Below are 27,309 nucleotides of genomic sequence, written 5' to 3'. Positions count from 1 at the left end.
CCTGCTTCTACAGCTTGCTGTAGAAATAAAGCCCTTATTCTTTCCAGAAAACAAACCATACCACGAAATTAACGAATTAAAAAGCATATTTTAATTACATCTTAATTACACATGGTAAAAATTCTTAAGTTTAAGAAAACAGTGCAAAAACGATTGATTTCTTGTTCTCAGTTTCTTCAAATACACATTTAACTGAGTCTCCAAAGCAGTCAGAACACTCTTCGACAAAGTAACATTGATAGTGTGTGCCTTTCCTCACATTTAAAACAGTTGTACCCACCTTCTTGTTTTCAGTTTCTGCAATTCAACATTTAACAGCTGAGTCTCCAAAGTAGTCAACACGGTCTTCAAAAAAGTACCATTGATAATGAGCACTATTCCTGACATTTAAAACAGCTGAGCTGATATACAAACATTTTTTTTTTTACATTATTGATCTGGAAATGAAGCACATTCAAACTGAAGGCCAAGCTGCAGACCCTCAAGCTATCAGTGGACTGAGAGAAGCACAGAGCACAACTGAGCCATGCAGATATTTCACTCATCAGTGAGCATGATTTACTGGCACATGTGGCATCATTAAATCAGCAGCACATTAAATTCTGGATCAAAAAAGAGGAATAAGTTTGGAACAGAAAGAAACCTTACTTTTAAGGTTCAGGAGAAACGTGAAATTCTTACTTTTCAGTTGATTCCCCCTTCGCTCCCCATACATTTTAAATACATGCGTGTGAAAGCTGCCAGAATACATACCAAAAGCAAAATCAGACAACCAAGCAAAGAGAGAAATGAGTGAAAGAACAATACACAGAAAATGTGATCCGATAAAAGGCATTCTGTCCTGAAAGTTAAAATATATGTAACAAAATTGAATTTGGCAGCACAAGAAGAGCACTTGAAAAGCAAGCAACGAACGCCAGAGGTCATCCTCTTTCCCAACAATGGGGTAAAGAATCCAAGAGGTCAAATGTCAAACTCACAAGCGCTGAAGCAAGGATGCCATGGAAACGAGGGTAGGGGAAGGATGCCATGGATACGAGGGTAGGGGAAGGATGCCATGGATACGAGGGTAGGGGAAGGATGCCATGGATACGAGGTTAGGGGAAGGATGCCATGGAAACGAGGGTAGGGGAAGGATACCATGGATACGAGGGTAGGGGAAGGATGTCATGGATACAAGGGTAGGGGAAGGATGCCATGGAAACGAGGGTAGGGGAAGGATGCCATGGAAACGAGGGTAGGGGAAGGATGCCATGGATACGAGGGTAGGGGAAGGATGCCACAGACACGCCCCCAATCAGACCCAATCTTTTGGGTTCCGCAGAACCTCCAGCATCTCAGCCTCCCGCGAGCCTTTGGGCGGCTCATGCATGTACTCCCACCTGGGGGGAAGAGCAGCCAATCAGCATCGAGCGACACCTGCATGCAGTGCACTTACACACGGGCATGAACGCACGCGCGCGCACACACACACACACACACACTCTCCCTGCCTTTGTCTCTCTGTGCAACTCTACATGCACACATTCAGCACGCAGCACTTACTCTCCCCCCACATATCCCACAGTGCACTGCTCACCTGGCCGTGAGGGGGAGGGACATCAGGATGCTCTCGATCCTGGATCCGGGCGTGGCCAGCCCAAACTTCACCCCTCGGTCATAGACCAGGTTAAACTCCACATACCTGCAGTCAATGCACATACATAAATGTAATATAGAAATGCACAGTGCCGTGAAAAAGCATCTGTCCCCTTTCTGATTTCCTCTATAACTGCATGCACACTGAATGGTATCAGATCTTAAGACAAAATGTAATATTAGACAAAAGGAGTAAACACAAAAACAAAACATTTTTTCAATTATTATTTCATTTATTTAATCAAAAAAGTTATCAAGCATCCAAATAGTTTTCCCACAGCACTGTACATGCACACACCCACGCGCACACACACACCCACGCACGCGCACACACAGCTCTGCTTCCGCCGGGCTCACCTGCCGCGGCGCACCTGCTGCCATTCCTTCTCTGCGGCCGTGAAGGAGTCGCTCAGGTGCTTGCGCACGATGGGGACGTAGCAGGGCACCACCGTTTGGGCGCAGCTCCTCACGAAGCCGAAGGCCTCCTCCTGGGACGGCCGGTCCAGGTCGTCGAAGAAGATCCCGCCAATGCCGCGCGTCTCGTCCCGGTGACGGACGTAGAAGTACCTGTCGCACCTGCGCCGCGCGAGCACACGGTCAGCGTGACGTCACAGATTTCAGAGTCACTGTGACATCACACAGGTGTAAACATTGTATTTAAAAAAATAAATAAATAAGACACATACCCATAAAATAAAAACGGTATCTGAATATGATTTGGAATGATGGTGTATTAAACTGAACACGACAATGTCACATTGATAACCGAAAGGTTCAGACCGTCAAGCACACACCACATAGGCTACTTTAACAGAGAATGCATTCACAAGATTTAGTCATTTGGTCAAGATTTGGTTGCAGCAGTGGCGTGCTACCGCGAGTTCTGCTGCAGCTGCAGAGATATTTGGCTTTAAATGAAAGCAACACTGAACCTTTGTCCCCAAGAGTGGTGACAGGTCAATAGCGTTAATGCAGCGACAGTGAAGTGGAGACTGATAAGGCACAACTAGAGTTTTTTGAGAAACATAAGGGAAATGAAAGTGGCCGAAAAACTAATTAGCTGCTACTTGTTTGTCATAGTATTAACTACCAGCTATTAATAAAAATGTTTGTTTCCTTTTCAACCAACTGTGTGATGTCAAAGTGGTAATGTCATTACATTTGCACAGTGACTCACGACCATGGTCTTTACACAAGCAATCCAAGTGCTGTGCTTTCTGATGCAACAGCAGTTTCCAAACCAGCATTCTAAAACATACACTCTCTTTCATATACTTATACAAACACGCAGACATGGATGGACACACACACACACACACACACACACACACACAAAAAAAAAGTTTGGCTGGGGATCGTAACGGACATTCAAGACATTCAGGAGACTATCAGGAAACACTCTTATGGCTCTGCCTCATCATAGTGACTCAGCAAGAACAACACCCAGGAGTGCGTGCGTATCTCTCTATCTCTCCCACACACACGCACACACACGCGCGCGCATGCACGCACGTACACACACACCTCAGTTCCCTATTCGCCATTCTCCCTCTGCATATATGGCACTGTCTCACACCACAAGCCCTTAAGCTATATAGGAGGGTCGTACCACTTCTTGAAGTCGGGGTAGGACTACATTACATTACATTACATTACAGGCATTTGGCAGACGCTCTTATCCAGACTAAGCATGGTGTTTAGCATAGGGGGTCGTACCACTTTTTGAAGTCGGGGTAGGACTGAGCATGGTGTTTAGCATAGGGGGTCGTACCACTTCTTGAAGTCGGGGTAGTACTGAGCGTGGTGTTTAGCATAGGGGGTCGTACCACTTTTTGAAGTCGGGGTAGTACTGAGCGTGGTGTTTAGCATAGGGGGTCGTACCACTTTTTGAAGTCGGGGTAGTACTGAGCGTGGTGTTTGTCGCAGGCCTCCTTCAGAGTGCCGTGGAAGTGCGCAGCATCATCCTGGTTGATGTACACAGGCGTCAGGTCTGTTCCCCCACCAAACCACCACTGCTTGGACCCTTATCAGTGGAGGAAGCAGGAAAGGGAGAGAAGGACAGTCGTGTGAAACAAAAAGAAAAAGAACAAGATGGACAAAGAGAGATTAATCAAGTTCAGCATTCTAGATTCAGGATTTGGCTGAGAGTCACTTTATCTTGTCCAGTTGTTCTCATCTGGCACATGGACGATGGGATTACAGCTCAGAGCTTCACCCCATGGTGACAGGCTATGGGACCATGTCTAATCAGTTGTTCCTCCTCCAATTCTTTTTTTTCCCACCCAACTGCAATTGCATTTACACAGAAATATGAAACTGAAGCCCTACGATGAAACAGGCTTGGAAAGCGCTGCTCAACACCAGGTCCTGCGAGCCACAGGGTCTGCACGTTTCTGCTCCAACCTTGCACCACACCAACTGATTTCACTAAAAACTTTCCCTCTTTGGTTCAGGAAGCGAGCTCATAAGTGAAATCTGGTGGTGTAGTGCAAAGCTGGAGCAAACACCTGCAGACACTGCAGCCCATGTAGAAGCCCTGGGCTAAGGAATAATAGATATAATTTAACAGTCACAAACATTAAAATGAAAATGCTGCCTGGGCTATTCCGCTGTTTGGAAGAACACCTTTCCTGGAAAATTCTAAGAATTACAGTGGACAGTGGGATCTTCTACAGGAGACATCACACTACAATGGCTGGAGAGAGTTACAGATGATCTAGAGCAGCACTAGGTGTCCCCGCCCTCTGACATTATGGTTGGCACGCTTACCATCTTCTTCCTCAATCTCAAAGTATCTGTAGTTGAAGTGCACTGTGGGAATGTGGGGGTTGTGAGGGTGGATGACAGAGCTCACGCCCATGGCACGAAATGGCAGCTTCCCTGGAATTGGAGGAGAAAGAGGACATAGCATAACAAAAAATAACACAACATAATGACGAGAACAGGCCGTTCAGCCCAACAATGCTCACCATTGTCCCAACTAAATTGTACCTAGTGCTCTGATTGCCTACAGACTAGATAGTATCTAACACGGTATCAAGCCTGGTCATGAAAGTCCCCAGTTTCTGCTTCTACTATGTGACCAGGCAGGCTATTCCACACGTTGACTACTCTCTGTACAACAGTGTTACTCCTCTGATAACGGGTGAGCTACACAGCAGAGTGACTCACCAGTTGAGCAAGTTTATTTTACATTGGTGGTGTAGTAATAGGTGTGTGAGAGGTCAATGTGTGTGTGTGTGTGTGTGTGTGCGCATGTGTAATAAGGTGTAGTAATAGCTGTGTGAGGTCAGCGTGTGTGTGTGTGTGTGTGTAATAAGAGATTTAGTAAAAATTCAGCAGGTCCTCACCGTCCTTCCCTTTAAGCACCTTCCCACGGCTGCGCATCTGCTTGGCTGCCTCCTCGGTGAGGCTCCCATACACCACAGACACATTTACACCTGCCTTCTCAAACACCTTCCCGTCCTGCAGCACACAGCTGATGCCTCCTCCACCTGTCAGAGCAGACCCACATGAATCCACAAACACCTGTGTTCAAAGTACACCACCCCATAGGGGACAGCGTGCCATACTTTACACCTATGCAATTAACTCAGACAGAAGAAAACCTTAAATCCTCTAGTATACACGGCATGCCTTTAAATGTAGCTTTACAGTAAACTAAATGTCATCTTCAATAAAATTCAAGTGTATTAGCCACTTAACCGTCAGCAGCTGTTTAAAGTCAAATAGATAAAATCGTCAATGAGGAGATAACCACATCAAACAAAAACAGAAAATGAATGGACCGTTGTTAGACTTTGTAAAAATACAGGCACTGTAGGACAAATCCTTTGAAAAATACAAATCAAACCCTAAGAAGGATTGGCGACCTTCCTTCCGCTGCCAGCGGTCCACTTTGAATTTGCCGCCGTCCACCTCCTCGAGCGCTCGACAGAATGCAGCCTGAGTCTCCATGATCAACATCTCCATCCGCGTGGACATGTCCTCTTTCCTCTGCTGCAGGACCTCAATATCCGTCACTGGCGCGGACATGAACTCTTTGCATTTCTCTAGAATTGCCCTCTCACCCTCTATATCTTTGGCAATCCTGGATGCCATTTCTGCCTTCTGAAAGTGACAGAAACCGGCTATGACCCCAGCCACCATTGCAGCTCCAGCTGCTACCAAAGTATTATTTCTGAAACGTGCATCAACGGTCCGTCCCCAGGCAAGGCGAGATGCAAACCTCACACCTGAAGCTCTGCAAAACCCTCCAGCTCCAACCGAAAAGACGACAGTATTTGACGGACGTTCGCTAAAAATACACAGGCGAGAGTTTAAGATTCCGCGCCCACCTTTACAGCAATACGCAAGTTTCGCAGCGGAGCGACTCGTGCCGTTTCCTACACACAAAGCCATGCCAGCCATAGATAAATGAGGTGATGTCGCGTCCCGCAACAAAACGCACAACAGTTACTCAATAAAAACCAGTAAAACAGCAAGCACGCCACACACCATTGCGCCGTTTCCCGTATTATCGCTTGGCAAATGGAGAACGCCCTTTTCTGAAGGGCAGCCTGGGAAATGGTGTTCATGGACAATCCCTTTTCCTATACCCTTATTGGGGCTGTTCACTGGACCACACTACAAGTCTAGTAATGTATTGCGTTCTTGAGGCGTGTCCAACTATTACTGAAACGTGCAACTTAACTCGTGCATTGAGTCTTTTTTACTGAATTATTTTCAAGCAGATCCATTTTGCGGTGACATTTCAATTTGTGATCTAAATTTAATTTAGTAGAAATATTTTTAAGTACAAAAGTAGAAAAGTGAAAATATATAATTTCATATTCCTAACTTTCCTTACCACAAAAAATTAAGTTCAATTAAGTTCAAAATAATAATAATAATAATAATAATAATAATAATAATAATTTAAAATGATGTCCAAATACACCTGAGATCTCCTATTGTTATAAAAACGTAAAAGGCCTTTGAAGTTTCAATGTTTTAGTCTGTTCATGTTTTTTTAATTTCTTAATTGATTCAAAAGTAGTTTCATGTCAGAACATTTGAAAGCTGGTATATTAGGACTATTTTTTATTTTATTTTTAGAAAACCATTTCATTTTGTGCATATAAAATGTATATAAAATAATAATTAGATTGATTACCATTTTTCCTCATTAAAAAATGGTAATATCAAATATTAATAATAAAACATTCTTTTGAAAGTTTAGTTTTCTGCCAATATGCAATTCAAGGTCTAGTTGTAATTCAAACCAAAACATTTTCACAGTGATACATTCAGCAAATAGATGTTCTATAGTGTCTACATAACACAAAAGTATTTGCTACTTACAGATGGGAAGAAACCACATATGGTAGTATTCACCAGATAAAATCTGCTCACAATTTTGAATAACATGTCTGTTAACCTTGATGGTGACAATATGTTTAAGAGGCAAAGGAAACAGTGTTTCACTTTTTTTTATACGACTATTTATATTTGCATGCAGGTATGTATACAGGTATATAAATGGATTCAAGGAATCTTATGAAGGGAGTATTACATTTTTGTCCAGTAGACACGCACCATTAACAGCTTTATCATGACTGTCTGGCATACTGTAATAAAATATATTAATTGTTCTAAAGATATGATACTAGGAAATATTGCCTTGAATATTATACTATACTTTTCCTGTGTGATTGGAATGCTGTGTTCATCTAAAATCTTGCTGAGAACTTACAGATTTGGAAGTTTCTAATAATGAGAAAACATAAGAAGCTCTAGATGATAGGCATTGATTAGGAGTTTGTCATATGCCATGTGCTGTTAGCAGTTAGATATTTCTGATGGTAGTGTCTATAGGCTATTTCATCAGTGTTTGATTGTAAAATTAACTCAAAACTGACATTCTGAAGGCACGGTGGTGCATTGGACAGCACAGTTGCCTCACAACAAGAAGGTCCCAGGTATGAATCCTGGTTCTGGGCCTTTCTGTGTGGAGTTTGCACGTTCTCCCCATATCTGTGCGGGTTTCCTCCAGGTACTCCGGTTTCGTCCCACAGTCCAAAGACGTGCAGGTAGGCTAATCAAAGACTCTAAATTGCCCATAGGTATGAGTGTGTGAGTGAATGCTGTGTGTACCCTGCATTAGATTGGCGGCCTGTCCCAGGTGTATTCCTGCCTCTCACCTGATGTACACTGAGATAGGCTCCAGCCCCCCCCGCGAACCTACCCAGTATAAGTGGGTATAGATGGCGGATGGCTGGATGAAATTCTGAAACATGGTGTGATAACAAAGAAATTAGGGAAAACTAAACCATTTTGAGCGGATAACAGCAAATAAAATCTTTTTTTTATATAATTTTTGATTTATAAGTGACAGGTGCAATGTTTCTTCCATGGAATGTGGGTGGCACAACGGTAACTAGAGTCCGTAAAGATATTTGATACTGTGGGCTGTTCCTGCAGCTGCAGGGTTAGGCCTGAGCTGTGTTTTTATAACTTAAATTCTTATTTTGTTATGTGGTTTTTTTATCTAACATAGCAAGGAGTCTGTTTGGAGAGGGCCTCATCCTAAATTAAGGCTGATCAGAACACTGCTCCATTATTTCCACTTAATGTGTTCGGCAGACACCCAGGCTACTAGCTTTCATCAGCAGAAAAGTGTGGCTATTCGGGATGCACGTTTAATTGTGATAAGATGCATACTTAAGCTGTCAAGAACGTGTGCGGTCACAACACTACAACATTACAGCAGCCCAGAAAAAAATTAATACGGAATTAGGGCATCATCACTCTGCAGTGAAAGTCTCGGCCTTGTAAGAAAAATAAACGACAAAAACCGCAATTAAGGCAATAAAGTGCAACGTCAGTCTTCAGTGTAATGTAAAACTGAGTTGTTGACATGGGCAATCAACCAGTTTGCCTAAATTATAATACACCGGGCTGTGCGATACAGATTGATAACTTGCATCTATGGTTTGAAAAGGTTTCGACGTACGACATTTTGCATTTATGCAACCTCTTATTAAAAAAAGTTACAATCGCATAGAATGTGCCCTGAACACAGGACAGGAATAAACATGGGCCCTAATTTTGATGCCTGGACGAGCTATGAAAAATATCGCTCCTTTCTACCTACATGTAGCACCCACGTATGCTATAACGTTCATGAGGAAAGCGGTGGACGACGGAGTCGGTCGGGGAACTTTATGTGACGTACCATTTGTTTTCGTCAGTGATAATGGCGGATGAAAGGCGTAGCAGTGAAGAGCTCTCCGACGACGGAGGTGAAATTAGTATTTTTATTCATCGGCATTAAGCAGATTCATTCAGAGCTTTTCTGAAGAGTAAACCTACCTGAAAACTCGAGATGGCTTCTTCTAGAGGGATTGACTAGAGCAGAATAAGACGAGGCCGTGGGCAAACGGCCCAGCCTGCATAGCTAGCTAGGTAGCTAGTGATTGCAATAGTCTGCAGCTAACGTTACATTGGATAACAGCCATCATTTATCTTCCCTTATACGGTTTGGCGTTTAATTTAGCTTACAATCGGGGTCATGTACTAACAAACATGTTTTATAGTCAACAGGATGCTACAGTGGATAGCTAAAGCTTGCCGTTGAAAGAAATAGCTAGTTGGCTAACATCGGTGCTGTACCGTACGAAATCAGCAATCACGTCAGCTGTATGGCTCGAATGTCTTCGCCAAAGTTGTGTATTTTTTCTTACGTGTGTATTGCGATGATTCCTTTTACAATGACCGCATCAACACGATATTTTCCATTGATATGACTGAATTCCTAAGCGCAGTTTTGAGCAAAACTTTAAAGTTGGCAACTTGTACCAAGAACCCATCGCACAATATTGCTGAGCATTGCTGAGGGCTTGAATTGCAATTCATTCTCTTGTTCATTTACGCCTGAAACAATCGTTTTCTTTTGAACGTAACAGGCTGTATCCCTGCATTTGCTTGAAATAGACTTTTGTAATTGTACTTTCGATAAAGGCGTCTGCCAAATAAATGTAATGTAATAGAAGTGAATGTTTACAGTAGCCTGTTCATCAGTTATACCATTATAATTGTATTTTTGATTGATAACTTTGTCACATGACCAGGATTCTTCTATAACGTGGTAATAACCAGAGCACTTTGTCCATTGGCCCTGCACAAACGGCCTTAGGCTGGCTGTGCATTGGTCTGCTTTAGGGCTCCATGTCTGCAGGTAAAAGTAGCTCACCTTGGTAAGTTGTTTCGACTCCAGCAGGACCAGGAGAGAGGGGAGGCTGTGTGAACACTAAGACTGTCTCTTCCAGCAATGGAGGGGGGGGGCGGGGGTGAGGGCCGGGGTGCAGGGAAACGTTCTGCCCCAGAGGAGCCCTCAGGCCACCAAGCGCCGCCCAAAGTTTCCAAGGTGGGATTTGGGATGATGAGTCAGCTCAACAAGAAGCCTGCCCCAATCTCCATTAAGCTGGGAGCCACTGTGAGTTTTGGGATTCCAAGAGTAATGGGTGCTAAGTGTGTGTCTGGTGTTCTTTGGGTTGGGGGTTGGGTTCTTGGCTGTGCTTTTTTTTTTCTTTCCTCAGAAACAAAAACCTGCAGTTATCATAATGAAGATGTGTGTGTATTATCTCTCCTTCACAGAAGCCCAAAGAGCCTACCCCAGCTCTGCCTGCCAAGAAACCTGCTCTCGCTGCAGTATTCAACGAGGATGATGACGTGAGTACAGCACACACATACACGCTCACATACGCACACTCGTGCACACACACACAGAGCGTGTTAACGGTGCTGTTCCCCTATTGCAGAGTGAACCTGAGGAGATGCCCCCCGAGGCCAAGATGAGAATGAAAAATATTGGCAGGTAAGAAACCCAAGGGTGTGCATCTCACTGCGAGTGTGTCTGTACTGCACATAGTCACTGTGTCCATGTCCCAGACTCAGCCTCTGTGGCTGTAGCTCACACAACCAGCAAGCGCTTGAATTTCACAGGAAGTTGCTGTTTTGGTCCGTCCTAGCATGTAGCGTAATACAGGGTGTGAATTATCCATCCATCCATCAAGCAAACATTATTTATACATAGCACCTTCCTACTTGTATTTGTGGGAATGTGGATCAATGACTTCTCCCTTAAAACAAACTGCACGGACCACCTACATACATACGTGTAACCAATCAGACGCCTTCCCCTGCCCTCAGGGAGACGCCCACATCCGCTGGACCCAATTCCTTCAACAAGGGGAAGCACGGATTCTCCGACCACCAGAAGCTGTGGGAGAGGAAGCTGAAGTCTCAGTCGGATAAATAGAGATGAAATTAGGGCTAGGACTGGGAGAGAGGTTTTTTTTTTTAGTCTAGATTCTCAGTGTGTAGATAGAACTCTTTAGTGGTTTGTCTCTTCACAGTGTAAAATTGTAAATATGTAAGGAGACATACATGTGCTATGGAGCGTTGTTTTTTTTTTTTTTGTTTTGTTTTATAAATATACTTTTTACGTGCAAGTGTTGCTCACAGCTGTGCAGTCAGAATGAAAAGATTTGCTCGGCTGTAAAGGTATTTCCCACAGATTCACTGCAGCGAGAATCATTCGAAACAATGATTTACTGCTTTACAGAAATGGTTTACTTTAAAAATGAACGGACTACCTACAGTTTTAGTCCCACCCCCTTTACATTGATTTACAAAAAGAACGGAGTTCATTGAGGCTGATTGGTTTGTGAACTTATACAGTGTAACTCACCCGTTGTTATAATGTATTGTATAATAAACGCATAAAACCACCGTAGACATATTGCGTGATAAATATCTGACCTCATCCTCCGTCACCGTATTGTATTTCCAAACAGAGCAGCTGATGGAAATGTGGTTTCACACGCTGTCAAATTTGCACAATTCTATGGTGTGAGTAAAAGTGCTCTATTTGCATCAGTGCAATAAAAATCAACATGCTTTCTTCTGGTAGATGCAGGTTATTCTTAGGAGATTTATGACCATACTTTCTGAACAGATTTCTCCAGTACCTGCCGAGTTCTGTGATCTCTCGTCTGAGCTGCGGAGTTTGACTCTACGGATACGTGCAGAGGCGAATCTGCAAACACTGCATCTCTGGACTTCAAAGTGCATCAGCTTAACTGTAAAACATTACACCAGCGATCTTCATTCCTGGTGGATTGCAGGGTCTGCTGGTTTTAGTTTTTGCCTTATTATCAGCAACCAATTCAAACCCAAGAAACTGGGTGAGGTAATTGTACTTGACTGCTTTAATTTGATCGATTAAAAATGCCCAATAACAGCCAAAACCAGCAGACCTTGTGGCTGGCCTTGACCAGAATTACATCATAATGATGCATTACATCAGTAGAGTTCTGTTGCACAACTGAAACAGATTAATCTGAAACAGAGATCTCTTCTTTTTTTTGGTAGCAATAAAATTCCTTACTGTACTTTGACACGAAACACCTGCAGTGCAGAAATAAAATGTGTTTCTAGCATCCTATTTGAAACAGTTTTTGACAGTTTTAATTAAGCAATTGTTTTCCACATAGTACTTTGGTCAGCAAGTGATATGTGCGAAAAACATGGGTTGTGATTTGAACAGGGCTCACCATCAGAGGAAATGAGCACACAACAGTATCCTTTTCCTCTTTTAATTTCTCTCGCATTAAGCAGAATTATTTACAAGTGCTGCCAGAAGCACCATGTCCCCAATGGGACCTCATAGCTGTGTATTCTACAGCACACAAATAAACAAGTTCATCCTGCTGGAGAGGAAGGGCCTCACTCTGCTCAAAGAAAATACTCTACAGATGCGTCTGATGCTGGAGATGCATTTCGGTGGATCTCCAGTGTTCACTGCCCAGTCCTGGTAGGCCAGTGTGAACCTGAAGAACAGCAACTGACGCCAGGACATCATAAAAGTACACATTTATAGGAGGAAAGCTGTGGAAATCCATATGGTTTGCCAGGTATATTTTATGTATGCTTCAGAGGCTAACAAAGGAAATGCACTAGTTACTGCTCCTGGTGTGAGCGGACATTACTGGTATCCATTCCATCAGCTGAGCCGGCGCTAGCGGGCGTAGGTTTCGGCCAATGGCAGCACGGCCTGCACAGGCTCGGTGTAGTGCAGCTGGCTAAGGCCGGTTGTTCTGCGCTGAGGCTGGGGCTACGTGCGCGCACACACCCGACCTCCGCGCCAGCGTTACTCCACCTCGGCCATGTGGGCCACCTCCACCTCCACAGTCTGGATGAGGTCGGGGGAGTGGGGCCGGCCCTCGTCCAGCTTGGGCTGGGCGGGGAGCGTGGTCTGCTGGGACAGCACGTAGTTCACCACCTGCATGATGCTCTGGTCGGAGAGCGTGTTGACGGCCCCGGCGGCGTCCTCCGCCCCGCCCACCACCGCCTGCACCGCCTCCACCGTCTCCTCGGTGACCAGCACGGTCTCGATCTCCTCGTCGAGCAGCTGCTGGTCGGGCGGCTGCAGCTCGGGGGGCAGGTCGGGGGCCAGGATGCTGATGGCGTGCTCCACCTGGGTGCCCTGGTTGTGGAACTGCAGGGTGTCCTTCTCCAGCATGATCTTGCCCGGGAGGTAGTCGCCGTGGTACTTGGTCATGTGCTTGCGCAGCGTGCGGGCGTCGATGTGGGCGTCCTGGCACACGGGGCACACGTACGGGCGCTCGCCCGTGTGCGTGCGGACGTGCCGCTTCAGGGACCGGGCGTCGGCCCACGCCACACCGCACGTCAGGCACTCGAAGGGTTTCACGCCTAGGGTCAAAGGTCAGAGGTCATGACCGGAACGTGTTACAGCCCACAAGCCCAAAATCAAACCTTTCAGATGCCTATCCAGTGCTGGGGATGTGTACAGGTAGAAGTTAACCTCAGTGAGAGCTTAAGAGAATGTGACTGTACACATCTGTGTGTATGTGTGTGCGTGTATGCACACGTGTGTGCATATGTGGATGCGAGAGTGTGTATATGCCTGTGTGAGTGTGCATGTGTGTGCGCGTGCATGTACGTGGATGCGTGAGTGTGTATATGCCTATGTGAGAGTGTATGCATGCCTGTGTGTGTGTATGCATATGCCCGTGTGTGTGTATGCATATGCCCGTGTGTGTGTATGCATATGCCTGTGTGAGAGTGTATGTATGCCTGTGTGTGTGTGTGCATATGCCCGTGTGTGCGCGTGCGTGTAAGCGGCTCACCCTGGTGGTTGTTGATGTGGCGCCGGTACTCTCTGAGCTGGGTGAACTTCCTCCCGCAGTGCTCACACTCTCTCTCCAGGTTCTGCTTCACCCTCCCCTTCTTCCCGTGAGTGGCCTTCTTCACATGCCTCCGGAACAGGGCCTTCTCAAAGAACTCCTTCCCACAGATATTACACCTGGAGACGGACAGGTGACAGCGCCCAATCAGAGGCGCGCACTCGGACAGGAAGAACACCAGCGGGTACCACGGGGGGCGGGGCCACTCACTTGAAAGGCTCGGCCACGCTGTGGGACTTGACGTGCGAGTACCAGTCCTTCTTCCAGCTGTAGCACTTCCCGCACACCTGGCACTGGAAGGGCTTGAGCCCCAGGTGTTTGTTCATGTGCTGCTGCAGGTCCTTGGCCTCGTAGAAGCTCTTATCGCAGCTGAAACGGAGGGCAGAGAGCAGGAGAGTCAGCCCCCCCGTAACTCCATGGGACACTGCGGCTGTGCGCGTGTGGGGGTTTGGGTCGATGCGGGTACTCACTGCGAGCAGGGGAACCCCCGCACCTCCGGCCTGGGCTGGTGCCTCTTCAGATGCTTGCTCAGCCCAGAGGCTCGGTGGAAAGCCTTGCCGCATGTCGTGCACAGGTACTTGGACACACCTTTTTTTGGGGAAAAAGCACCAGACATTAAACACACCTGGATTCAAATACAACTAGTGCACCATTATCATATGATAAAACTACTGTACGACACCTGCAGTTGGGTAAAGCACCCATTTGCTCACACAAACACACCTGTTCTAAGGTATCCAACACACGGTCACATAAAACTACACCCATCAGTCAACTAGGTAACTGACAGGTGTAGCTGACTGACAGGTCTAGGTGACTGTTGGGTGTAACTGATGGGTGTAGTTGACTGATGGGTGTAGGCGACTGTTGGGTGTAGGTGAGCAACCGGTGTAGGCGACTGTTGGGTGTAGGTGGCTGTTGGGTGTAACTGATGGGTGTAGTTGACGGATGGGTGTAGGCGACAGACAGGTGTAGGTGGCTGTTGGGTGTAAGCGGGCGGGGCACACTGACCGGTGTGGATGCTGGTGTGCTCCTCCAGGCTCCTCTTGCTGACGAAGGACTTGTCGCAGAGCGAGCAGTGGAACTGCTTGAGGGCGTCGTGCAGCGCGCGGTGCATCTTGAGGCTGTGCTTGTGGGCGAAGGCCTTGCCGCACACGCGGCAGGTGTGCGGCCGCACGCCCGTGTGGTTCAGCATGTGGATGCGCAGCGAGTAGAGCTTGGGCAGGGTCTTCCCGCAGATGTCGCACACGAACTCCCGCTTGGTGCGGCTCTTGGCCTTGCCGTCGCCGGCGTCCTCGTCCTCGGCGGACGCCCGCGTCCCCGCCGCCCGCTGGGTCTTCTGCCGCTTGTGCCGGGCGATGTGGGCGCGCAGCGACGCGGCGTACTGGAACTCCTTATTGCACAGCTGCACAGAGACACAGCCACACAACCGTCCGAACTGTGACAATACTACACTGTCATCACCATCGCTTAACGTCAGAGATACTCAGTTAGCTCATTAAGGGTCATCCCCCATAAATTCCCATCCTAGATGTACCGCTGTAAATTAATGTCAGCCAGCAAGCTAACTCATGCCAACTAATAGTGGCTAGCTTGCTGGGTAAGTACATTAGCTTGGTTAATGTTCCGATTTGCTATTGGCTGTAATTAGCTATGTGACAGGGATAGCTGAGGATTGAATTCTCCCCAAAGTAAAATGTTTCTGGTGAATAACAGAAAGTAGATCTTCTGTTAGAGACTGAACTAGGCAGAAATCAGATGCTTATTTTACCTCTCACAGAAATGTGTGAATTGAGCTCTCAAACTCAAAATTTGGCCCCCAGACCAGCGCCCTATGAGCCACTGCTCCAGAAAAAAAGAAACCTACATGAAACAGTGTCAGATCGGGCAGATTCGTGCACAGAAGTACTGGCGTCACAGGGGTTTGTCACAAATGGAGCGGGTGCTGGTGAGGGTACGTACGCTGCACTTGTAGCCACGGGTCTTCTCGTGCTTCAGTGTATGCATAATCAGGTCGTATCGCCGTGGAAACAGTACTCCGCACTCTGAACACGTGTGTTCGCCCTCTACGGCTCCTTCCGCCACGACCTCCGGCTCCGTCAATCCCGTCCCAGACTGCTCCTCCTCCCCGGGTTCCGCCCCCTTCTTCTTTGTGGGCTGTATCATTCGACCCCGCTTCACCAGCCTCTGAGCCACCTGCAGACACACAGACAGACTGAAACCACACAGCCACCTACAGACATACAGACTGAAACCACACGGCCACCTGCAGACACACAGACAGACTGAAACCACACAGCCACCTACAGACAGACAGACTGAAACCACACAGCCACCTACAGTCATACAGACTGAAACCACAGCCACCTGCAGTCACACAGACAGACTGAAACCACACAGCCACCTACAGACATACAGACTGAAACCACACAGCCACCTACAGACATACAGACTGAAACCACACGACCACAGACAGACACACAGACAGACCGAAACCACAGAGTCACCTACAGACACACAGACAGACTGAAACCACACGGCCACAGACAGACACACAGACAGACCGAAACCACACAGTCACCTACAGACACACAGACAGACTGAAACCACACGGCCACAGACAGACACACAGATAGACTGAAACCACACGGCCACCTACAGACACACAGACAGACTGAAACCACACGGCCACAGACAGACTGAAACCACACGGCCACCTACAGACACACAGACAGACTGAAACCACACAGCCACAGACAGACACACAGACAGACTGAAACCACACAGCCACAGACAGACACACAGACAGACTGAAACCACACGGCCACAGACGGACACACAGATAGACTGAAACCACACAGCCACCTACAGACACACAGACAGACTGAAACCACACAGCCACAGACAGACACACAGACAGACTGAAACCACATAGCCACCTACAGACACACGGACAGACAAACCACACAGCCACCTACAGACACACGGACAGACTGAAACCATACAGCCACCTACAGACACACGGACAGACTGAAACCGCACAGCCACCTACAGACACACAGACAGACTGAAACCACACAGCCACCTACAGACACACAGACAGACTGAAACCACACAGCCACCTACAGACACACAGACAGACTGAAACCACACGGCCACCGACAGACACAGACTGAAGCCATACAGCCAGCTAGACACACAGACTGAAACCACACATCCACCTAGACATACTGAAACCACATAGCCACATACAGACACAGACTGAAACCACACAGCAACCTACAGATACACAAATAGACTGAAATGACGCAGCCAGCTAAATACACAGATTGAAACCACACAGTAACCTACACAGACTGAATCCACTCAGCAACCTACACGGACTGAAACCACACAGCCACATACAGACACAAATAGACTGAAATCACACAGCCACCTACAGACTCAGACTGACTGAATCCAGACTTGGTTAACTCTTTAACGCTAAAGATAAAAACAAAAAATTGTGTGCCTTTATATGCATTCGCAGGTTAAGGTATGTGCACACACTCACTTCTCCTACCTTCTGGATGGCAGACCGAGGGGCCTGGGCTTTTTTCTTGTCCGGTGCCTGTTCCTCCAGGCCCATGTGCAGGCGGACGTACGCGCCCTCTCCAAGCGAGCGCCCTTTCCGAAGGCGCCCCTTGTAGGTGTCGTCCACCGGACTCTCCTCCCCCTCCACCTTTTCCTCGAAGGCGGATCGAGGCTCCGGAGCCTCTGGAGCCTCTTCCACCAGCACCACCTCCTGCTTCACCTTAGCGGGACGCCCCCGCTTGCGTTTGGGGGGGAGTTCGGTCGGCTTCGGGTTCATCGTCGCTGCCTCCTCCGGCGCTGTAGAGGGCGCTGTGGCCGCCAGCTGAAGGGCCTCCGTTGGGGCCACTTTCCCAGGATCCACGCTGATGATAAAGGCCTCTGGCTCTGGTCCCTTCTCCAGCACCACCAACCCCGCCGCCTCTGCCGGAACCTCAGCAGCCTGAGACTCCTCCGCAGACCAGCAGGCCGAGACCACAGCCAGGGTCTCGCCTGCCTCACCTTCCCCTCCCTGAATGACCACAGCCAGGGGCTCATCTGCCCCCACCTCTCCAACAGGGGCGACCACAGCCAAAGGTTGGTCTGCCCCTACATCTTCGCCGGGAGTGACCACAGCCACAGGCTCTTCTGATGCCTGTTCCCCGTCAGGAGTGACCACCGGGGCAGGCTCGCCCGCCCCCCCGTCCCCGCTGTGACTGACCACCGCTTGGCCGTCCCTCTGCACCGTGACCATGTACGCCCCCGCCTCCTCCGCAGGGGCCGGCGGCGTTGCAGATGGGCCGGACACCACGGTGTGGACGTCTCCTTTCTGGTAGACCATGAGCCTCTGCTCCTCCACCTGCTTGTGCACGGACTCGCAGAGCTGCAGCACCTCGGCCATCAGCAGGTGGCGCGCTAACGTGGCCACTTCAGCCATCACGCAGAAGTTGAAGGTCAGGCTGGAGGTGTAGGCAAACTCCAGCAGGGGCAGGAAACTGGACTTACTGAAGCCTGGTGAAGAGGGAAAAAAAACGACTTCAGACTGGATTTTGCAATGAGGGCCATAGTGAGACCTGCAGCCATTACTTTTCACTTTCACAGAAGCCCTCTGCTGCAGTCTCAGCTGGACCCATTCACGCATCGTTCTCTCCTTTGAAGAGGCTGGACTTGAACCCGTCACTCTAATGTTGACTCATGGACACCATCTCAACAACTACTTCAACGTTGCAATCGAGGCCACTGAGCGACACGAGTGCTGTGGTTTCTGCCTTGCTTACCTGAGAGGTCGACCACAGCCTCATGGCTGGACACAGCCCCTTTTTCAATAAAGAGCTGGCTGAAGTAGTCGCTGCAGGCGGCCAGTACGGACTTGTGGGCGCGAAACTCCTCCCCCTCGATCAGCAGTGTGATGTCACAGAACTGATTTTGGAGGCGCTGCTGGTTCAGCTTGTCCAGCGTAGTCTGTCCGTGTTTGGGAAGGAACTGCTTCACAACGCCCTTACTGTCCACCTGACAACCAAACAGAGACCAGAAAGATAAGCCTTAGACGAACATTCTGACCTTTGCCACTCATAGAAATCATTTTGTCTGCTGCTTTAGCAAAACAATCTGTAATGTGAGACAGGAGCTGTGACTGATGTGATAAAAAAATATTCAGGAATTTTAGGAAACATATGGTATCTTGATTTGGTCTTGAGTACAAAATCTCAGAAGGGTCAATACCCTTAAACAAAGTGCTGTATTTAAATCTCTCCAGTACAGATAAGGGTTTTAAAAACAGTCTCATGACTTTTTCAGGTGCCCCTGAGCAACCGAGCACAACGGACACAGAGACGTGTTGGTGTGGATGCTGACCATGTGAAAAAACAACAGGAAGTGCCTAACAGCAGGTATACTAACAAAGACAAGCTCGTGCTTGGCCACAGCAGAAGGGTTTCTGGAGAGCTTGTGATAGACGGACTGGGACTCAGAAAGTCCGATATCCTCCTCCTCCTCATCCTCCTCTTCCTCGTTCTCGTCATCAGGCTCAGCAACAGCCCGCCGTCTCCAACGCCTCCGCCCCAGCGGTGCCCCCGCTGCGTCCTCTGCCCAGCCTCGCCCTCGATCCTGCTTCCCCTGGCACTGACTGCATTCTCTAATGTAGTCCTTCACCTGTTTCAAGATGCCTGAACACACCAGAGCAATGTTAATCACTGAAAACAAAATTTAACTCTCATGGCAACTTGAACAGTTACACGGTTGGAATGAAAGAATTTTGCCTAACAATTCTGTAACACAAATTGTCACCAGAATATCAATTCCTTCAAAGTGTTATTTAAAAAAAGATGGTTTTGAGATTAATCATTTTCAGTTCATAAATACATGAAATTCATAAACGCTATAATTAATTGGACCATTGCATTTACTACCTTTTAGAACTCTTTTCAACTGTCTTTGTATTTATGACATACGTTGAGGTTACAGACTTCTCCCTTACTAATTACAATAGACTGTGCATATTCTCTTTAAAAACTCACTTAAAATCACGAACCCGTTCATTCTAGTTCTCTACTCCAGAGCGCAGATCAGTTGCGTCAGACAGAACTGCATCACTCTTGGACATTTTTAAGAGTGAAAACACCGCGTCGCACTTGCGCTCAGATTATAGAGGCATCACGAGCATCTGCGTCAAGCTCTCAACACACACGATTTGTTTAAAATTTTCACAGTAATTAAAACGGCATTTCGTTAATCGTTAATCGAATCAAGCGAGGTCCGAGGAGGGCCGTTTCTGGATTTCACGCCAACTTCCGCTCATAATTAAATTCAAAATTTAATAATTGATATATTGACTACATTTTCTTATAAATTCCTGAATGACAGCTGTTCCTGTTCAAAACATGAAACATATTATAGACGAATCCACGATTAAAACAACACAAGTGTATGCAGCTAATTAGCTATTTGTCAATATAATTCGTGACAACGAAAACCTGCACACAAATAGGTCCTGCAGGAATGGAATTGGCCATCCGTCATCAAATGGAACCAATGTTATTTGGTCGTGCTTGCAACACACGCACGAAGGGACACCATTTCGAGAAGGAATAAACACCGAAACGGGTAAAACAAGTACAGACCAGACGGTTTGCTAGAGCAATATTATGAGACATTTTATAGTTTTAATTGTGAAGGATGAGGGAAAAAATCTATTTTCAATGCAACGCATTTGTGGAGGAATTCTGTTTCGTTTTGTGATGTTATTTCGCACTTACTGGATGTGAGCTAATGCCAGGAAGTAGACTGTGACACTCGTTGCACTTTACAGACGTTAAAAATAACAACGGTATTTCGAAAACAGAAGGTGTCAGAACACGTGTGTGTCATTTGCAAGCTTTTACCTCTCCACCAGTACTTTTGAGATATTGTGTCCCATGTCTGGTGCTGGTTGAGGTGCTCTCCTCCGGCAGTGATGTGTGCCTCGTCGATGAGTTCCTTCCGTCGCCCGGCCTGAAGCACCACCTCCAATTCGGTGAACTCGTCAAGGCCTTTCTGTCGCCGCTGATAGTACAACGTCCCGTTCCGAACCACATAACATGTAGCCGCCTTGCGAATCTTTCTCTTGGCGTTGCCCTGAGTACCTGGCGCGTACGGTTCCCGCTCGTCAGTCAGATATCGTTGGATTGCCAGGTAGCTTTCCTCGCTCGACATAGCTACCCTCCGGCCCTAAACAAGCGCTTACACAAGAGAAACCTGGCGCATGCGTCGAAGGCAAAAACCTCTTCTTATTAATGTTGTATCGCAAATTTCAATCGGTTACCGATAGCCATAAACCGCTAATAAGTCCTCAAAATCACAATATTTGTATTTAATTTCCAAGGGGGAACTGCTGTTTTCGACCGTGAGGGATGGACTTGCATGGACATACAAAATGGCTGCTGCACAACCGGATGTTTCGTCATTAGAGGCGGCACAAAGCACTGGATTGGCTACTCGAGCAAAAAATTGAAGCAGTCGGTCGCCATGTTACAAGTCCCATAAACAGTGCGCACTGGATTAGCCGGTGTCTGTGTGTCGATGAGAAGCTTTTTTTGTCTTATCTGAAAATGATTATTTCTTGAAGCTGGCCATTTAAAACCGTCACGATAACAGTTCTTTAAGAAATTTACACTTCATCTTATAAATGAATTGTGGTTTACAGCTAAACTAACTAGCGCAATTGCCTGTCAGTAGTGGTATGCTAATGCACAATCGAAATGACATAAATAGACCGAGCACAGATTGCCTGTGTCTTCATTAGTCCAGTCGAGTGGTAACGATAGATCAATTCATGAAAATTCACTCCAAACATTTAATGAAAATCCAGTATCCGTTTAATTTGAGCTTGTGCGATGCTTGCATTGATATGCCTGCGTAGGATTCAGATTCAGAATATTGAGATATTCTGTTCGGCTACTTGTGATTTTTAATAATTTATTTCACTATAGCGCCACCAAGTGTGATCAGTAGCATAAAACCTTTCAGTCAAACTTTCCGGTGTTCAGCTGCACATGATTTGATAGACTGACCCAACAACTAATGGATCACATGCAGAATGCAGGTTGGTTGGTTCGCCGAACTTAAAGTTTCCGCTGAAACATTTAATTAAATGTGCCCGATATGTTTTTACTAATTTTGATTAAATTCGCATAACTTATTCGGTGGAACCAGCACATCTAAATGACGGCAGTGTACTATGGTAAATGCTTCAGGGTTATGCATTTTACAAAAACTGGTTTCAATCAATTGCATAAAAACATGAAATAATTTTGTGGACGAATACAAGTTTCAGAGATTTTCCCCCACTTTTAAAATTTTATATTTTGTGTTTGAATTGCCTTTATTTTATGTATTATGTACAATTTAATTTTAAATTTAGTCATGTGACTTTTGTTTCCATGGCTTCATGTCAATCTATGCCATCTTCAGAAATACAGCATTGAATACTTTAAAAAATCACAATAACTATGTTATCAGTTACCCAAAAGTGCCAAAATGTAATGACAAAGTAAATCTGACCTATACTACAGGACCTATGCTCTACCTACCCGTTTGGTCCAGTAAGTCAGGGGTTCAACAACTCAATACTGGGGAGCCCCCATGTGCATGCTGATTTTTATTATGACCATTGTCTTGAGTAAGAGAGGTTGCTGAAAAATGTTTAAACATTTCTTAAATATACATGTTTTCCTTTAACCAATTTTAACACCATGCAGGCTTTTGTTTGCATTGGCCTTTGGCTCTTGATTTCCCACAAGTTAAGTTTGTGATTTAGCCGTCCATAATTCCAGCACTGCAATATAGTTTAGGGTTTCACCCATCAGTCCACAATTTAATCAATTGCACAACTTTTCTGAAGGTACCACTTGTCATTTACAATATCAGAAAAAAATAAAAGCATTTGTTGATCAAAATAACTTGGGGCTGGGATGAGAACATTGGATATTTCTTTAAGGCATGCATAGCCATTTCTGTTAATGTTGAGCAAATGGTTAATTCATCCATGAAGAAACTTTAAAAGTAAGAGATCAATGAAAAGCTTTTTAAAATTCAGAGTTGCAGTAGTGGTTGGAACAACAACCAGCATAGACCAGGGTCCAGGTCCAGGTTTAAGAATGTCTGGTCTAAAAGACAAAGCATGCCCAAAATTTAGACCAAATATGTTTATTACTAAACAGGTGAACAAGCTGTGGTTTAGCGTTTTCCACCCACACGTGGGGCGTTCATCTTCACGGGCTTGGCGATCTTCTGTTTAGGTGCAGTCTTAGCAGGAGCCTGCAACAGAGAGACAATCACAAGGATGAGTGACATCACACATCTGCACTTACAGTAGAGGCCAGCAGGATATCTTATTTAAAAAAATGATTCTGAAGCTGCCACGAAGCTCAAAATATACCAAATAACATGTTTTTACAACATCACAAGGACGATATGAAACTAAACATCCAGTTTCAGGAAATCCTTCCAAGCTTTACACAAAGACATTTTGAGGATATTGTTTTCCAGTGCGACTTGCACAGATTTTTTTTTTTTTTTAACATACAATCCATGAACACAACTGGATATTTACTGAAGCAATGCAGGTTAAGTATCTCACTCAAGGGTACAATGAGTGTCCCAGCTAGGATTGACCACACAGCATTTCAGTTAGAAGCTCAGTTCCTGAACCATGCTGTCACCCCAATTTACAATCATCAGAGCAAAGTGCAATTTCAAACTTGTGCCATTTTATAACATGTATACAAGGTCATTTTTCCCCCCCACTCCACGGAGCAGAGAATAACTGAGGAAACAATAATAATAGTGAACACATAGTAGATTATTGGTTGGTGTTAACTATTTATTTTTCACTTTTATTTAACCGGGGTAGTCACACTGAGATTGACATCTACTTTTGCAAGTGAGCCCTGGAGCCTACATGTCTTTGGACTGTGGGAGGACACCCACGCAAACATGGAAGACTATGCAATGAGGATCCATGAGAGGATCTGGCCAGCCAGGACTTGAACCTGGAACCTTCTTCCTGCAAGACTTTTGATCCACTACTCTAGAATCAACTACTGAGTTATTTGCCAAATGCATTCAACGGTACCAACATAGGCTAAAGATGACATACTGCACAGCCAACACACAGCAGCATTAAATAATGTCCTGAACGGACAGGGATTAACATTAGGCATTAAAGGTAGCGTGTCCTATGCAGTAAAAAAACAAACTGAATGATATGGGGAAACAAAAACGTCAGAAATATTATTACACACAACAGAGACTTAACTATGTTTTTAGCGTCTTTTTCGATAATAAACATGGATTTTGTTAGTCCTAAAGAATGAGTGTCATAATGGATTAAAGTGCCTTATAATAAATGTAAAGGAACAGCAAGCATGTGCATTTGTGTAGGGGTGTTCCCACTGTGTTTCAAGCTGTGGCAGATGTGGATCATTTAAGCTATAAGTCACATGTGTGGGGGGGAAAAAAAAAACAAGAGTTCCATAAAAGCTGCACTAGAGTATTCTCACTCCTTGGTCCTCGCTCCACTATGGAGCATTAAACAGGTTGTTATGTCCTTAAAGATGGCAGACCTCAATCGTTTTCCGGGTCACAGAAGGACTGAGGAGACAAGGACGGATAAAACAAGCGCTTGGAATGAGCCCTTTGACTTTAATCCATCATTCACTGTGCAGTGTGAGCGTAAAGAGAGGCAGTGAAAAACCCATATGTTAATTTTTATTTTTAAAGCTTTACTGGGTAAACTACCGCAGTACATATCCGGCTTACTGAAATATTACTCCAGTAGCCATAACACTATATCCTCAGAGAAAATTCTCCTCATGGTCCCAAGTATTCGAACAGAACTGGGTAAATCAGCCTTTTCCTTTCATGCCCCGCATGTCTGGAATGAGTTACAAGGCATTCTTAATCTGAAATCCTTACCCTCTCTTGACATGTTTAAAAATATGTTAAAATCAGTTTTTACTGAGCAATGTTATTGCTTTTAGCAACAAGTGCCTTTTAGCTCCTGATCCTTGTATGTCTGTTTTTTTTTTCTTTGGTACGTTTTTAATATGAAACTTTTATTTTCCTGCTGCCATCTTGACCAGGACCTCCCTGGCAGAAGAGATATTGTATCTCAATGGGACATTCCTGGTTAAATAAAGGATAATAAATAAATAAAGATGGACAGTGCAAGATTGCCAGAGAGAGATCACAACCCCAGTCTGGTGATACGCTCACCCCTGGGCCTCAGACCCTTACCTTGGCACTGGGGGCAGAGGGCTTCTTGGTGGCCTGCTTGGCCTTCTTAGCCTCCTTAGCAGCCCTGATCACGACAGAGAAAAGACAGCGTGTAACCAAACACATGCAGATGTGCACCAGCCAAACAAAACCCAACAACTAAAGTATTTTATACCCCGTCTCAGTACTCTGGGATACATTCAATCCCCATACCGTAGCACTGCGCAGTTAGTTCTACAGTAACTCAGTTCAATTCAATAAACTTTATTTACACCCGAGGGGCAATTTATTCCTGGGCCGGGTCCTTACCTGATGGCCTGCTCCCGCTGGGCCTTGCGCACCTCGGGCTTCTGGTTCCGCTTGGCCAGGATTTCAGCCAGGGAAGCTCCTGTAATGGCCCTCTGGAACTTGACTGCACGGCGAGTGCGCTTCTTCGTCACCTCTTCCTGTCAGGGCAGGAAGCAACAGAGCAGTAAGGACCAATGAGCACCAATGTGTGTGGCCCCTAAGACCAACAAGATATCTACACAACAGTACTGACCCTACATTGGTAAAAAGCAGGTGTGTTAAAAAAAAGGTATTGCACATATTTTCTGAACCAGCTAGGGAGCTTTTCCCACACTGACTGACAAAACAGACATTTTACAAAAAGATCCTGAACTTTAGCATGAAAGTTATAACATACACAAAAACAGTCTATGCATGTCAAGCAATAATAAAACATCACAATGAATTCAAATGAACATCTGAAAATAATCTGAAATGAATTCAGTTAGCATGGAGGACACAAATATTCTACAAGTCTACATATCACCAACGTGATTTTCCAGTAATTTTTTTTTCCATATTGTGGGTTGTCATTGTGAAGAACTCAGATGGCTGTCACTCAAGCCTCTAGGCAACTGTGCTCTGATAAGAAAGTTTTAGCGCTTCACATGTAACTCAATGTGCTGAACACAGCCAATGGGACACCTCCCATTTTTCCTTCCTTTCCTCAAGAAATCAGCTTCCATGTCCAAAATGCCCAGCCTCCATGTCAAAATAAATGCCACTTGAAAAAAACAGACCCTAGCAACCCAGATTATGAGCAACCTTACATGTCCTTACATTTTCACAAGATGGAAAAAACAAATTCATGATTAAATTTCCCCTCTACACAGATTACACAGGGTAACACTTTAGGCTGTAAATGCACAGATGCAGCAATTTATACGAGCAGGACCTAGGATATGGACTCAGCTCCATGACCTTTGCACCACATCCCACAAGATTTTACTTTAAAGGCAGCCCCATGTAGACCTCAGGATGAGAGATGTATACTCACAGACTGGCCCTTCTTGTGTTTGCGTCTGTACAGCACAGTCCAGTTGATCTGTCTGGGATTCCTCTTAGAAAGGAAGGCTGACTCGCACTTTGCATTGAGGAACTGGAAAACCTGTGTGAATAAAGGGTGTAAGAATTGCTATCTGCTCTAGTACATACACATCGCACATATCTTACTGAATTTTCCATCTATAAAAGCAGTTAACTACATTAGGTTTCATATAATTATAAACATTAGCACTCAGCCCGGATTCCGTCCCCAACATTTAACTGCAACAAAGCTAAACATAACAGAGCTAGCCGGCATAACCTGCTTGATTATGACAAGTTCTTGTTTGGTGCAACAGAGTTATAATGTAGTAACATTGTAATAATACAGTAGTGTACCGGAATACACTGACCAAGGAACGACAAAATAGGCTTATATAGTGGAAAGAAACCAAAGCAGAGACAGGCTAACGTTGCTCAACGTTACGACAGTTTTCTTACCTTTCCGTCTACCCTGGCATATCGCCGGCCGTGGCCGGGATATATTTTGTATCCGCTAAAGCTGCACAGTTCAACCCTAAATCATGAAAATAAACATGATTATTAATTCGAAATGTTGGGAAAAGTGGTAGTTATTATACAGACGAATTTATTTCATTAATAAAACCTGAGATGGCCACGGATATTCACAAGACACTCACTTCATGACGGCAGCGGAGAAAGGAAGAGGGAGGGGGAGGAATTGTGGGTAATTTTAGAACGAATTCATAATTCGACAAAAAAACGAAATTAATACAAAATACATACA

The 27,309-nt window shown here is 45.6% G+C and overlaps 4 protein-coding genes across 5 annotated transcripts; 1 reads left to right on the top strand and 3 right to left on the bottom strand.

Moving 5' to 3' along the window:
- Positions 1-68: 68 nt before the first annotated feature.
- cpox (coproporphyrinogen oxidase) lies at positions 69-6,205 on the bottom strand. Its single transcript, XM_035394435.1, has 7 exons — positions 5,511-6,205; positions 4,989-5,132; positions 4,408-4,518; positions 3,520-3,661; positions 1,996-2,214; positions 1,580-1,684; positions 69-1,382 (listed from the first exon to the last, which is right to left on the bottom strand). Exons 1-7 carry the CDS (start codon positions 6,046-6,048, stop codon positions 1,298-1,300), a joined length of 1,344 nt encoding a protein of 447 aa, XP_035250326.1. The 5' UTR covers positions 6,049-6,205; the 3' UTR covers positions 69-1,297.
- Positions 6,206-8,860: 2,655 nt separating this feature from the next.
- On the top strand, positions 8,861-11,416 carry LOC118213690 (PEST proteolytic signal-containing nuclear protein-like). Its single transcript, XM_035392727.1, is given in 6 exon segments — positions 8,861-8,921; positions 9,896-9,965; positions 9,967-10,114; positions 10,276-10,350; positions 10,440-10,495; positions 10,831-11,416. Coding segments are annotated over 6 exon segments (504 nt in total). The 5' UTR covers positions 8,861-8,875; the 3' UTR covers positions 10,940-11,416.
- An 846-nt stretch (positions 11,417-12,262) lies between these two features.
- zbtb11 (zinc finger and BTB domain containing 11) lies at positions 12,263-21,403 on the bottom strand. Of its 2 annotated transcripts, none has more exons than XM_035392721.1 (10): positions 20,819-21,403; positions 19,338-19,603; positions 18,716-18,947; positions 17,443-18,449; positions 15,852-16,085; positions 14,901-15,294; positions 14,360-14,477; positions 14,100-14,258; positions 13,833-14,008; positions 12,263-13,395 (listed from the first exon to the last, which is right to left on the bottom strand). In XM_035392721.1, exons 1-10 carry the CDS (start codon positions 21,126-21,128, stop codon positions 12,833-12,835), a joined length of 3,459 nt encoding a protein of 1,152 aa, XP_035248612.1. In that variant the 5' UTR covers positions 21,129-21,403; the 3' UTR covers positions 12,263-12,832. The 2 variants fall into 2 exon arrangements, with proteins under 2 accessions (XP_035248612.1, XP_035248613.1); XM_035392722.1 differs by having other exon boundaries at positions 17,452-18,449; positions 20,819-21,397.
- Positions 21,404-22,760: 1,357 nt separating this feature from the next.
- Positions 22,761-27,263, bottom strand: rpl24 (ribosomal protein L24). The gene is made up of 6 exons (XM_035392728.1): positions 27,203-27,263; positions 27,003-27,078; positions 26,515-26,625; positions 25,500-25,636; positions 25,212-25,275; positions 22,761-23,231 (listed from the first exon to the last, which is right to left on the bottom strand). The coding sequence occupies exons 1-6, from the start codon at positions 27,205-27,207 to the stop codon at positions 23,151-23,153; spliced, it is 474 nt and encodes a 157-aa protein (XP_035248619.1). The 5' UTR covers positions 27,208-27,263; the 3' UTR covers positions 22,761-23,150.
- Between the last annotated feature and the right edge of the window lie 46 nt (positions 27,264-27,309).

Source organism: Anguilla anguilla, chromosome 15 (assembly GCF_013347855.1).
Source record: "Anguilla anguilla isolate fAngAng1 chromosome 15, fAngAng1.pri, whole genome shotgun sequence".
Taxonomy (NCBI): domain Eukaryota; kingdom Metazoa; phylum Chordata; class Actinopteri; order Anguilliformes; family Anguillidae; genus Anguilla; species Anguilla anguilla.
The sequence above is the reverse complement of the archived record's forward strand: the minus strand, read 5'-3'. Positions and strand labels throughout refer to the sequence as shown.